General features: G+C 41.5%; 1 protein-coding gene across 4 annotated transcripts in view; it reads right to left on the reverse strand.

The window, feature by feature from the left end:
* Positions 1-1195: 1195 nt before the first annotated feature.
* The window catches only part of ATP10D (ATPase phospholipid transporting 10D (putative)), a 51517-nt gene continuing 38779 nt past the window's right edge, over positions 1196-13933 (reverse strand). For all 4 annotated transcript variants that reach the window (XM_037383806.1, XM_037383786.1, XM_037383796.1 and 1 more), the window contains 9 exons: positions 12457-12641; positions 10226-10535; positions 9462-9538; positions 8803-8928; positions 8129-8329; positions 5366-5446; positions 5007-5111; positions 3518-3705; positions 1196-1752 (listed from right to left, as the gene is read on the reverse strand). In XM_037383806.1, the coding sequence (XP_037239703.1) occupies positions 1236-1752; positions 3518-3705; positions 5007-5111; positions 5366-5446; positions 8129-8329; positions 8803-8928; positions 9462-9538; positions 10226-10535; positions 12457-12641 (1790 nt within the window). In that variant the 3' untranslated portion in view covers positions 1196-1235. The remainder of the gene's footprint in view (positions 1753-3517; positions 3706-5006; positions 5112-5365; positions 5447-8128; positions 8330-8802; positions 8929-9461; positions 9539-10225; positions 10536-12456; positions 12642-13933) is intronic.

Below are 13933 nucleotides of genomic sequence, written 5' to 3' on the forward strand. Positions count from 1 at the left end.
GAAACAGAACCAAAAAATGGGCTCAATGCTAATAATTCATTAGCAGCTACACTTTGAGGAAACTGTTTATTTCAACAGGTGCTAGGGGATACAAACAATTTCCTAAGTTCCTCCATAAATTGGCCCTGTAACTTTTGAGAAGTAAAAGGAGGCAGTATTTTAGACAGCCTGGATTACAGCAGCAGCCACACACACTTTAGCCAGCTTTCGTGCAGAGCACTGGGAAACCGGCAGAGGCAGGGTATCTCCAAGATAGATGAGCAACACAGCTCAAATCTGGCGTATGCAACGGGTCATACCTTCTTCTGAGCACCCTTTAGAGATACTGAAGCTGTTTATAATAAGAGTCTGGAGGAATGGTAAAACACCTGAGAGTGAAAAAGGGTAATGCAGCTAGAAACTGCTAGAACTGCTTATTTATAAAAGACGACCTGAAGACAGACTGGAGCTACCCACAGCCACCGGCAGACAATTCTGCAGTGCAGGCATGAGGCAGAGTTTAGAGCAGTCAGGCAGCCAGCATCTAAGTTGGGTGAGGAGGACAAGAAGTCCAGTCAGTGGTGATGGAGATGAAATGGCACATGGAGGCAAGAAGGACGGACGCAGCAGGAGGATGAACTATCATGGAGAAGACAAAAGGCTGCAGCAGGATTTGCTCTTCTAGTGGAAGAGGAAGGAGAGGGAGACATGTGTCATGTGTCTCATCTGGGCTGTTTTTCTGGCAATGAAAATTGTGTTTGGCCAGCACTGAGATGGCCCGTGCGATAGCCTGGTGAACAAACTGGACCACAAGGGTTAAAACAACTACTGTATACACACACTGGAGCTGTCTGGCAACAAGCCAACCAGTAACACTACCTCCCAGCCCTTCTGCTAGCATCATACTTCAGCAACTGGTGAATCCCAGGGAATGCTAGGATATTTTAGGATAGCACTGCAAGGGAGCAGGTTGGCTCACCTGAACTGGATCCTGCAAATCTGTGTTCATGCAATGTCCTGTGACCACAACACCACAAGGTATTATGCAACGTTGCATACAAGAAATAAGCAGTACGCAAAGCCTACTGTGTGAAAAAATATAAAAAACAACCCATCCATTTAGATGTTGAAATTACTGAAAAGCTTTATAAACAAAAAAGCTTTTAAGGAAATGTGTGCATCATCTACCTTGGCTGAAGAAAACAAAACTACAACATAGCATAAATCAGCAGTTATTACTCTTGGGGTTAAAAGAGTTAGCACTCCAACTTAGTAAAATACATTAACGCATCTTCTTCACACAAACCAGAATTCAATCTGGCTTTGTATGCTAGAGACAATGCACTGCTGGCCCCTCCAGAAGCACACACAGAGGCTTTGGCACACGAGTTATTGGCACCAAATGTGTCTGAATTAGTTTCCTTTGACGAATTCAGAAATTCGGTCTTTTCAGAGTTCAAGCCATTTGTATTTCCAGACTCATCCTGAATGTCTGGTAAGAAGGAGGTGTCCTTCTCATCTCTTGAACAGGCCTGAAAAGGTGGCTTACATGTTGGCAAAAGACTGGCAATGCTTTCTTCCTCTGATACAGCACCTGTGGCTGAGCTGGAAGACCCAGAGGTAGCCTGGAACTCCGCTCTACAGTTTACAATGCGGTCATCTTTCCATCTCTTAATTGCTCCCCTCTGCTCCTCAGGGGTCAGTCTGTCAAGGTGCTTGGCTCTCAACACTGGAGACGGAAACAATGTTCCTTGGAGAACTCTCAGCAAATATCTACAAAACAATTTCAATAAGCTGTTTAGAAGCAGACTCGAAACTGTTTCCAGCAACACTAAAGGAAACCAAACACCATTTAAGTAACCCTGAGGCTGCAGCAGCCTCTGCAAGTTTTCACAGATGCGGTTTTGTGAACATAAACTATAAGGCCAGCAACGGCACCAGAACATGTTTTACAACTGGCATTTTCAAAGACAGATACCGATCTCAGGTGTTTCCACTTTTTTGTCCTGAACACAGTTCTCCTACAGACTAGTTACTGCAGCAACGTGCACTTGCAACTTCAATGAAGGGCCGGGGTCCCAATCACACTGAAAGTGGACCTTTCTGCGTATAGTCAGGCCCCAGAAAAAAGGTAGTAAAATCAGTGTGAAGTTTAGAGTTTCCCTGGCACTTCAGTGCAGGTATAAGGAGAAGGAAAACAGCCCAACCAAAAGGTCCTAGAGCAGCCTTTATCTGTGTATTTGTCATGTAAGGGAGATTTACTGTGTGTGAAGGAAAAGGCTCTACTGTCACCACCTGAAGCCAAGCCGAGAGCAGGGACAGGGAGGGAAGAGCATACGTTTCTTGCACCTCACGGTTTGTTCTTCTGCTGAACTAAGTATGAACCAAAGCTATCAGTCATGATCTCCGGCGAGTGCAGCAAAACCATGGCTGGCATGCCGAAGACACAGACTGGGACATGTTCAAAGGGGCCTCAAATACTTGGTGGCTACTGCAGGCACCTACAGCCGCAGCTCTGCCAGCTTTCCTGCCAGTGGCAACTCACACAGCCTGTACTGCACCACTTGATCCAGAAAGCGTGCTCAGACTGTGCCTAACGATATAAAGTGACGCCAGGTGAGGAGGAAATGGCAGTTACTCTCCCCAGTAATTCTCTCTGTATCTGTCTGTGCAATTCACTTTCAAGACCCACTCTTTCTGGAATGATATGAGAGGGAGAGAGACATAACACAGAAGAGCGAACAGATTAGCACTGGAGGCCCTTTGCTAATGGGCTACAGACTTGACTCACGTTCAGCCTGTGAAAGGAAGATGGCTGTGGCTACTAAATAAGACCTAGACTGAGAGTTTGATGAAGTCTCTGTCACTGCTTTCCACACACTTTCTCTCTGTTGGCTCATTCAGGTGTCTCCTTGCTCAGCATGCTGGTGTCCGGGACCTCAACCTAATGCTCCTGCCTTTCCAGGGTGAATGAATGACTTATCAAATTTGGAGTTACGACTTATTCAGTGAGGCAAAATACTTAAACATTAGGCATAATAAAAATACAAATCAGGACCCCTTGCAGATCTGGTCAGCATGTTTCCAACCCACAAAGAAGCCTGTGTATGCATTCTTCATTCTGAATAGTCTTATATATATATAAACGACATAAATTTCAAACAGAAAATGGTTTCACAAATAAACACAGACTGAGTACTTCTATGTATAGTACATTTTAAACGGTGATTACTAATTTAACTGATTTATAAACTCTGTGGTTGCAGAGATTACTGTTTTTTCCCCTCCAAAGACAATATTTAATATAATACAAACCATATAATAGAAATCCAAAAAATCTTTATTTTATTTACTGAAATTTGCTTTGAGAACATGTCACAAAAGAGCTGTCCTCACATGGCTTGGTCCGGTAGCTATGACATTTTCTTTACATTGCGGGTGAGGAAGACCTCTAGCCAGAGAGATTTATAGCATCACTGTCTCAAAAAAAACCTCATTTTGTTAACAGCAATCTGTAACTGTGAAAACAGAAACACACCTGGGTAGCAGAGCAACACAAGTAGTGAGGAGGCAAACTAAGTAAAATACTGGGTCTGTCATGTGCTTTTCCATGATCCAGTAAGAATTTGATGGTGGGTTGTGGGTTTTGCAGGTTGCCCCAAAAGCCAGAGTGAAGACAAAGTAAAACAGGATGCTGCCAACTGTAACTACTGTATGTATCCAAGTCTGCAATTCAGAAGAGGAAAGAAATCAGATGTAAGTCGTAAACAGAAAGACCTGTAACATCTGTATGTGGGTAGACAGGCATGCATGAACACGCACACACTCTTCCCCTAAAGATAGCTGCCTAACGTAGCAGGGAATATGTCTGTTCAGATAATATTCCTGATTTTATACAGAACGGTCCAGAAGAATGGAGCCTTCTTCCTACAGTTCACAGGTAACCCAGCCATTTAATTTTTTTGAATAATACTGAACGCATACTTCGTGAAAGACGTTTTTTGTGCCATTTGCCTTAGATGACCACCTCATCCGCTGGCAGCAGAGAAAGCCTTCTCAAGCAAACGGAGGCGAGGTCTTCACATGACACCACCCTTATATATCTTGCTTGAGACACTGACTAACTGTTCTACGCTGGAGTTTTCCGTAATTTTATACCTAAATGGCTCTAACAGTTACTATGGAAACAACACTGTCATTAGTCTGACAAACCGCCGACATTCAAAAATGCCAAATCAAACCTATTTATGTAATGTTTTCTTATTCAGAGCACAGATAATATTCATGCTACCCACATATTCTCAATAAAGACATTTTTATCACTGCTGCCATGCTCCAAAGAGAACAATGAAAGGACTGAATCATAACTTGAAATTTCATCCATTATGAAACAAACCCAAAAAAGATTTTTTAAAAAAAGGACAGAAAAAGTAAAACCCATTAATTTGTGTCCTTCTACTGTAAATATTACTGTATTTTCTTTAAAATCATGAAAAATAGCCAAGTATTACCCTTGCAAGGGCTGTAAATTTCTCCCAGCTAATGCAGATGCTTTAGCTTGTGCAGACTGAATTAAAAACTGGAATAGCATTCTGTAGCATATTGGTTCTCTAGTTCTGGTATCAAAATATACCCCTGAATTGTTTATCCTGGCCACAGAGCAGACCATCAGTTTCAAGCATTCACAATGAAAAGTTCACACTCTTGGCTTTGAGATGCAAGCTTGGGAACCAATGAAGGCTCAGTAGATCACATTTGCAAAACTAAACCGGTATCGTCAAAACCGCCACACCCTAAGAAGGCAGGATCCTGTCATTATTTACAAATAATTCTGAGGCCAAATTTTGTTCATTTTAGTTACATGAGTAATTCTATTGGCTCCAATGACAGGTGTATTAGGATCACACTGTCAAATAAACAAAATATTTAGATTTTGGCCTTTTTATACTTTTTCCTGTTTTGTAAATGGAACTCTTTCTTCTGATAATTGTAGTGAAAGCTGTATGCACATACTCTAAAGTACTCACCACAGACTTGCACTCAATGAGAAGGTGAAACAGTATTATGAAGAGCGCTGCTGTATTTATGGGGTTTCCAAATGAAAGAATGTCTATGTCTGAGCCATAGTAAGTCTGTAAAGGAAGACAGCAGTCAGTGTAATACATTCCTTAGATATAGTCCTAATGCAAAGCAGCCATTTTTCAATGTACTGAAAGTATTTTCAATTCCATACATATTTGCATGCACACAGTTCAGCTCAGTTGCAATCGTAAATCTGTTAGTACACATTTATTTATGAGGGAGTAAAATCAAACACTCCATTCTCTAATTTGCCTGGGTTTTAGTACGTCAAAATATATAAATGTATTTCATATCCAGCACTTACAAAGTAAGGCACAAAAAAGCAAACGAGACTTTGGTAAAAAGCATCCAGCAAGGTCATCCAGAAAGGTGAAGGCAAGTAAGCCTGTAAGAAAAAAGGATAACAGCATTGAAGTAAATTGCCGCACCCTTAATTAGCATTAATTTGGATCTGGGGAAAGATTATCTGCAGAAGTAATTCCAGTTACGTTTCCCAATGAAGAGGCACTTTTTGTGTTATGGTAGTAAGAATAAAGAGCTTACTCCAAACACGTAGCTAACTGTTAGTATTTAAATCAGCAACCAGATCTGCGAGCTCTGATCTTACAGTTGGTTCTGCCAGAACAGACCTACCAGAGCCTTACCTAAGTGAGTACTAAGGAGGGGAGAGGGCTAGGGGACCGTGAATTACCCTAGCAGCTTACCATCACTGAATGCCAACTCCCACTTTCTTCTATGTCCACCCCCTTCTTTTTGGTACATGGGCTGCTGCCTCTTAATTTGTGCTGGCTGACTCCTCTGTGCAGAACAGACTCCTCTGTGAGCTAACTTAACTCACCAGAATGTAAGAAATCAATTCACATTTCTGCTGGAATAACACATTGCTGTTTTAGTGACTTAAATCAGCCCCTGGAAGGATCTGATGGGATAACCAAGCTGGCACAAGGAAGGCCGTTTAATTATGTGGGTGAAAACAGGGAACAGGAAGAAAAGAAGGAAAAAGCGGAGAAGGAACAAGCCTTCCTCACACAGCAGCACCAAACTGTTACGACAGCTCAACCACTTAGGAAACCACAGTTGCATGTGCCCTGGCTGAGATGCAGCCCATTCCTTCAGGCAGTAAATTGAGACAGCACAGGTGAGCAGTCTAGGCACCCAGCACTTCCTCTACAATTAGTGGAGAGAGATAGGTTTCTCCAAAAAGCCATTCAGCCCCTAGAAGAACTGAACTGCTCTCTGGAGGTGTGGTGTGGGAAACTTTATCTTCTTATGTGCCTGTCTGGGAAATGCTTTAAATTACTGAAGATGAATACAAGTTATTGTCCATTTTTATAGCTTGTACAGGAGGCTGTGCGCTTGTGATATCATGGTGCAATATTGTGATACTACATCTTTTAAAGCATTTCTCTTTCTTCTATACTACACTTAATTCAAAGCAATTATTTCACTGTGCTTCCATGCATGAAAGGAAATGATGTACTACTTAACAACTCCAACCACAGAGCAAGGCGATGCTGTGCTGGAAAAAAGATAAAAACTCTGATAAGGGGAAAAAGGGGGGAAAGATAAAAACTTTTGCATAATGCAATAATTCTGATTATGTTGCCTGAAACCCTTCACCTCAGCTCAGATGACCGTACAGATCCTGAAGATCAAAACAAAGGGCCAAACACCGAGCCTTTCTGACATTAACTTAGTCAAGACGCTGTGATTGACAAAGCACAGACCTGCTACAGCCGGTCTGCAGAGGCTCGGATCAATACTGGAGGAGTACTTCATTTTGCAGAAATATTGTAAACCAAGCAACATAAAATATTTCAGGGTATGTAAAAAGGAATGCAAACGTCCACAAACAAACAAAACAAGTTGTCCCCTCACTGTATATCCTTCCTTCCCTAGTAAACCAGACCCACACTTCTGCCAGGCGAGCCAGCACAAGCAGATCAAACGTTTAATGCAGCGCTTGTTAGAACAGAACAGAGTATTTCAGTTGGAAGGGATGTACAATGACCATGTACTTGAACTGTCTGACCACTTCAGAGCTGACCGAGGCATTGCAAGGGCACTGTCCAAATACATCTGAACACAGACAGGCTTGGGGCATCGATCACCTCTCTGAGAAGCCTGTTCCACCATTTGACCACCCTCTCTGTAAAAAAATGTTTCCTAATGTCAAGTCAGTTATTGAAAGGCTATGATCATAAAGAAAATGGTGAATTTTAGGTGACTCATATGCTTAAAGTTTCCTCTCTAGGGGCTACTATCTATTTTGACTCAGGCTCAGTATGTCACTGTCTTCGATTTTTTATTATAAAAATATTATTTTAATTGTCAAATTAAAAAATGATACAATTAAAATTATGCTACAATTCAAGCTAAGCAAAGCAGAAACCAGGAAAAAACCTACTGATTTATGTAGTTTTGATTTAGAAACTATTCCCAGCTCCCTGCAGTTTTCTGTGCTACATGTTTGGACAGAATTTACTTACAGAGTAGACATAATGTATAGGGTTTTCAGATGGGAGAAAACTGCCACCAGCAAATTCCAGAACATACCCATAAGGGAAAAGAGTCTTGAATGACAAGACTTTCTTAAAGATTATTTGAAAGGAATCTGCTCTGGTTCTTATCCGCTCCTCATTACTTGGCAGCTGAGACCCTTCTACGATAGTGAAAAAAAACAGCATCTAGTGCCCCTATCTTTAAAAGTAAGCCCAGATGCTCTAAAGAAACCTGTTTTAAGGAAGGATGTTGACAGCTGAGGCAGCAAATGAAGTAAGGATCTTTATCTCAGTGCATTGCTTCACCTGAAGTCCTAAATTTCTCTTACCATTCAAATGTCTGATAAGATTGGGGATATGGCTGAAAAGAGCCTAGGAAAAACTTTTGGAAAAAAAAAAAAAAAAAGCTTTTATTTGTATTACACAGGCATAGGTGTCCTTCTAATAGAAAAATTGGTTTTAAACTTCACGTTTACTTGATGTGAACCGTGAAGGAAAGACAAGACATAAATGGCTCATATACTGATCATTTCAATTTGCTTCAGGCCAAGCATTCTTTAACCTACCACAGATTTCTGGCTCATCATGTACAGCTGTGGGAGCTGCATGAGTATCTCTGCAGACACATCTTTGTCCAAGACACCATAAATGATGGGTGGCACCGATGTAAAAAGGAGATTGAAAAGGATCAAGATCCAGTAGTCAGTCATTGATGTGCCTGAAAACCCACAGAAGAACTGGTACCAGAACAGCAGGTTCACGTAGGTCTGAAAAGTCAAAGGTGACATGATAAAATGTTACCTGTAGACAAGTGTTTTAAAAGCCAGTAGGAAAACAGGCAGATCTTAGGTCTGGTTACAGTAACCTGTGGAAAATTAAGTATAAATGCTGTGCAGTTCATTCCAATTCCACACTTTGAAATTATATTTGACTAGCACACAGCTTTACGTTTCAAAACTAGACATGACTTGTTCGGATAGTCATGCTGCCACCACATTAGTAATGCCTGTTACCCACTGTTTAATCAAATGAGATAATGGCTTTGAGTGGGGAAGTCAATCCAAGGAATAAGAGTCTCTGCAGACATAAATGGGAAACTGAATTGTTTGACGTATGCTTTTTGTGTCTTTTTGACCCCATTCACAACAGTGAAATAAAAAAGAATATAAAGCCCCACTAAACCTTTCAGTGCTCTCAAATACACAAACTGTGACCTCCCTGTGATGGGGCAGCTACATACCACATTCTTATAGAAGAAGTAAAGCACCATGTTAGTAAGTCTGGTGTAACACCAATGACCATGGACAAGCAGCAGCTTCCTGAGGTGTCTAAACTGAGAGATTGCAAAGTCACTTGCCATCACAGCCTGCAACACACATGAAGGAAAGGATACGTTATGTTCAAACTGTTAAAGATAAGCTTCAGACACTGCCAAGTAAGTAACTTACCTACCCCTGGAAATTCTTATTTTCTTATTTTTTTTATACATAGTGCTTATGGTGTTACCCTCACTCAGATCTGTGCCCCTCCATACGATGTTTTACAGTAATGTGCACAGCTCAGCCCAACACAACATAGGCAGGACCATGGCTGCCTACTATTCCCACACAACTGCACACAAATCACTGATGCTCAGGGCTGCTTGGTTCCTGGCAGGACTGGAGTAAAAGGGAGTGTGGTGACAGGCAGCAAGCTCTGGTTTTTGTTTGGAGTGTGAACAAACAGCATTCAGCTTCTGAGTGCTCCTCAGAGAGCAGTAAAGCCTGGATGTGGGCTCAGGTTGCGAACTCTTGCTTGTGTATGGTAATGGACTGTGGAGCCACTGGGCCCCCAGGGTAAATTCTGAACTGATTTAAAATGGAATCTGATGTCATTTGCAGCTGTCTTTGTATACACTACCTGCATGCCTTCTTGGCCCGATATTCCCACTCCAGTGTCAGCCACCTGGATCATACTGACATCATTGGCACCATCACCTACAGAGAAAAAAAGAGGAAAAATCAAAACTACCCTCTCTCTTATTTGGCAACCTGGACACTGTCCATCACTTGCCATCACAGCCTGCAACTTTGCTGTTGGCGATTTGACAAAATTTGACAAAATTTGAAAAAATTTGGCAAACTTTGCTGGCTATCACGTCACCACAGAGGTGGCAGGAACAGACAAATATAAAAGAACACAAGAGTTCAGAGAAAAGCGTTTTTATGGCCAACAGTGCAGCCTATGGAAAACCCTAGAGAAAGCAGGATTAGTAAATGGAAGGCCTGACTGAACTGCGCTGTATTCTCCAAATGGCTATCAGCTGTTCCTTTTGCCAGAATTTAGTTGGTATGCTGGGTGTTCTAAATCACAGTCATCTTTCTCCCTCCCTTTGGGGGGCTGTGATGGAGAATGACTGCAGAAACCCCCTTACTTGCTCCTTCGGACATGTTACATAAGACACTGCACAACTACTACTGCTCTTGTTGCTTTAGCTTACCGTAAGTAAGTTTATGGACTACATCTGCTAGTTCAGAAGACTAACTTCATCTTATGCCAGAGACAACCACGATTCAAAGGATTATCTTCCTTATCAAGTATATTTTGTAGCAGACATGAACAAAAATATAGAGAAGGAACTGGCTGCTGCTTCTTTTCAGAGAGAACATAACCACAGGACTCACCAACAGCTAATGTCATTGCCTTTAGCTTATTTCGCACCAGTCTGACCAGAACACTCTTCTGCAGTGGTGTGGCTCGGCAGCAGACCACAGCCCGACACTTTTCTGTGAGTTCCAAGAAAATACTCTGTATGCTGTCATGAAGGACATGCTCTAAAGTTCTTCCATCAATAACCAGGCCTGCACCAAACCCTGGAGCTTGGGTGGTGGGACTTGTAGAGACATTCCCAAATTTCTGACTGGGTTTTTTTTTGGCAGAAGTATTCTTCTGGATGCCTTCTAAGATCTTGTTCATCACCAAGGCACAGGCATCCTAATTAAAGACAAAAAAAAGGCTACTAAAATACTGTTTCTGTTCTGGCTTCCTTTTCAATTTACTAAATACATATGGAGAAAAAGGAAAATGTTGCCCTTATGTAGCATTTCACTTGAATCCAGAAAGCCTCAGACATAAGGCTGAATAACCCCTTAAAATCACAAGGGATGCAGTCTGTTGCTAATAAAAGGGCCTGTGATTTAAGTTTACTTAAGTAGATTTGCTTAGTTCTTGTACTAGGAGAAGGGAAAAAAAATGAGGCACATGAAAGATGTTCACAGACTAGCAGAAAAACCAACCATTAAGGATTCTGTAATATAAATACAGCTTTAACAGAACACTTCTGCTCTCTACATTTCTTTTGTCTGGCATGCAAAACCAAAAATGCATTTCAAATCGGATTATAGGTGAGCTGCAATGAATTCCTGAAGAACTGGCCTTGTGAACTTTTTTTTGTTAGAATCAATATAGGATGCCCAAAAGATTCTTGATATCAATATATGTAATACGTATGCTATACAGAAAAAAATATATATTCTTAAATCTTATTATTTTACTTTGAAATGCAACAGTACCAAATCCTGTCTATTTTTATTTCAAAGTCCAGTTATAGGTAGGATGAACACTTTGCAACAGGGGCTCAGTTCTCACTGTTAAGTTCCCTAGTAGGAAAAAAAAGAAAAAAGTTAGTGAAAATAAGACCCCAAACTTTCCTCAAACACAACTGGACTAAAAATCCTTTCTTTTTCACTTTATTTTCCTCACAGTTACCACTTCCCACACAATCTTCTATGGCACATGCAAACTGAATTTCTAAAGTAACATGTAAGCAGCCAAAAAAGGAAAACAAAAGTTCTTTGAAAAATCCTCCAGTCCTTTGGAGAAGCCTCAGATTTCATGTCTCTGCTCTGAGGAGAGACATTGCATATGTTGGCTTTACCAGTCACAGTTAGTGATCCCTCTCTTAAGAAACCCAAAATTGATAAAAATCAAGATTTGAAAAACAGATGGTTATAAGCATCCGCAAGAGGACACAATGATCAAAAAGGATTAAACTGGCCACCCAGAACAGAAGCGTTTTTAACCAGTCTTTATCACATGACCCATCTACTGGGTGGTGGGGAGAAGGTGGCTTTTTCTCTGATAGAAGTGCGGGCAGATTAGTTTTCTTGAATAGTGTGCAATGTACTTTAATGAGACAGTTCCTTGTACATTTATGCCAGACAAGCAGGGCTGAGGGAATATATTACACAAAGCAGCATAAAACTTAACCCAACAGAACTTGCATGATGGTAATTCTTATATTGCTGAAGTGCTGTAACTCACAGCCGTTTGAAAGTTCTAACACCACAGAATCATAGAACTGTTTAGGTTGGAAAAAGCCTTTGAGATCTAGCACTAGATCTTAAACCTAATATGAACTAACCTAGCACTTCCAAGTCCACCACTACACCATGTCCCTAAGTGCCACAGCTACACATCTTTTAAAACACCTCCAGGGATAGCAACACAACCACTTCCCTGTTCCAAAGCTTGACAACCGTTTTGGTTGAAGTAATTCTTCCTTCCTTCCTTTCCAATCTAAACTTTCCCTGGTGCAACCTGAGGGCATGTCAACTTTCTAACCTACCACAAAGTGAAACTAAATAGTCCACTCAATTGAGATAATTAATCATCATTTAGGGACTGTATATTAAGAAACAGATGTTACATACGTGTAAAGGATTTCACATTTTACCCACAAGGAAGCAAACAATCGGTTTTCCAGTATTTCCATCTTCCAAGAAATCATGCTGTCTTTGGTCAGTTGGAAAAGCAGAGAGCATTTTGGTTTTCCTTACTGCCCTGTGATACAGCCTGACTGATTTTTCCAGCAGAGAAATATATAATTTGAAGAAAAGTGTAATTTTCCACTCACCCTACTCTGTGATTTGAGAGTGAAGATCCTGTCATCTGGTTCCAGCAGTTTACAAGCATAGGCAATGCTGACAGCTGTCTCTCTCTTGTCACCTGTCAGCATCCATATTTTTATTCCTGCTTTCCGTAATGCCTGTATTGTGTCTGGAACACCCTCCTGCAGGCGATCTTCAATGCCAGTAGCACCTTCATTCAGAGAAGCAGAAGGATTAGTACTGCTGTGATTTTCACAACCAAAATGCTGCAAGAATGACAGGACGAGATGGTCCTTTGCGTGCACCTACATCCCAAAACAGACAGCCTACGGGACACGCTTGGGAATTTCTCCCTTCCACATCTTTCTGTCCCAGAGCCCATGACATGAAGACTCTTGACACATACTTTATTACAGCCTAAGGGGCCTCTAACTTTTCACACCACCTTATTAAGCCAACTTTTCTCATTCTCATGGCCGTTTCATCCCATGGTGGTTGTACAACTCCCAGGCTTCTCACGACAAATATACTTCATTATTCCCACTCCCTCCTATCTCAGATTACCCCAATCTTCTTTCATGTATCACCTTGATCCTTTCTGTCTCAAGGCCCACTTCTCTTCCTTATTCTCAAGTCTGCTCCAAGCTGAATTCGCTGTACCTCTTGCCCCAAGGCCCCACCTTTTCCACACTAAAGTCCCTTCTTCTTATATCTTATTTTCGCACACCGCTGCAAAGATCAAATTCATCATCAGGTTTCTCAATTACTCATCACTGCAGTACATCCTGTCCTAGGTCCTTTCAATTCATAGCACTGAACGATGTGTTTTGCCCTTCCTCCTGCCTGCACTGCCCCGCCTGACATACTCCCCCCCAGGGAGGAAATACTTGCTCGACCATCCCCACCCCGCTCAGTCGTTACAGAAAGACTTTCAACAAAAAAATTGAGACTTTAACACAGATTATCGTCTTCTCTGGTGTGCGCAACAGGCAGACGTGTGTCCCTAAAACCAGCTTAAAAAAATCTTCTATTCTGGTCACACTGAGGTAACACAACATCAGCATAAAGTAGAACATCTCTGAAAAGCTGCAGTGCCAGTGATCTACTACAATACAGGACATTGTCAAGGCTTTTTCACAACACAAATGGTACTAAATCACAACCAAGCCACATGGTTTGGCCTGTGGGATTCTCAGGCTAAGAGTTTCTTGGAATTAAATTTCAGCCAGTTGCAGCTAGGTTCATTCTGAAAGCCAAATGCAAAAATTCAAACCAGTGTTTTCCCTTCTAGCATGTTTCTAGTGTGGGAGTCTAATTAGCAATTTGTATCTAAAGCACTCACTGTCATATGGGGATAGAAGCAGATTTCTGACACTACAGCAATTTTTTTCAATAAAGCAACTGCCAACATTGCACAGAGCTCATTGCCTCTGGTCACCGGGAAGATGAAAACCTCCAGATCCCTGCTCTGCACTGCCTCCATTTTGATGCAAGTCAACAGAA

This window comes from Falco rusticolus, chromosome 1 (genome assembly GCF_015220075.1).
Source record: "Falco rusticolus isolate bFalRus1 chromosome 1, bFalRus1.pri, whole genome shotgun sequence".
NCBI lineage: Eukaryota > Metazoa > Chordata > Aves > Falconiformes > Falconidae > Falco > Falco rusticolus.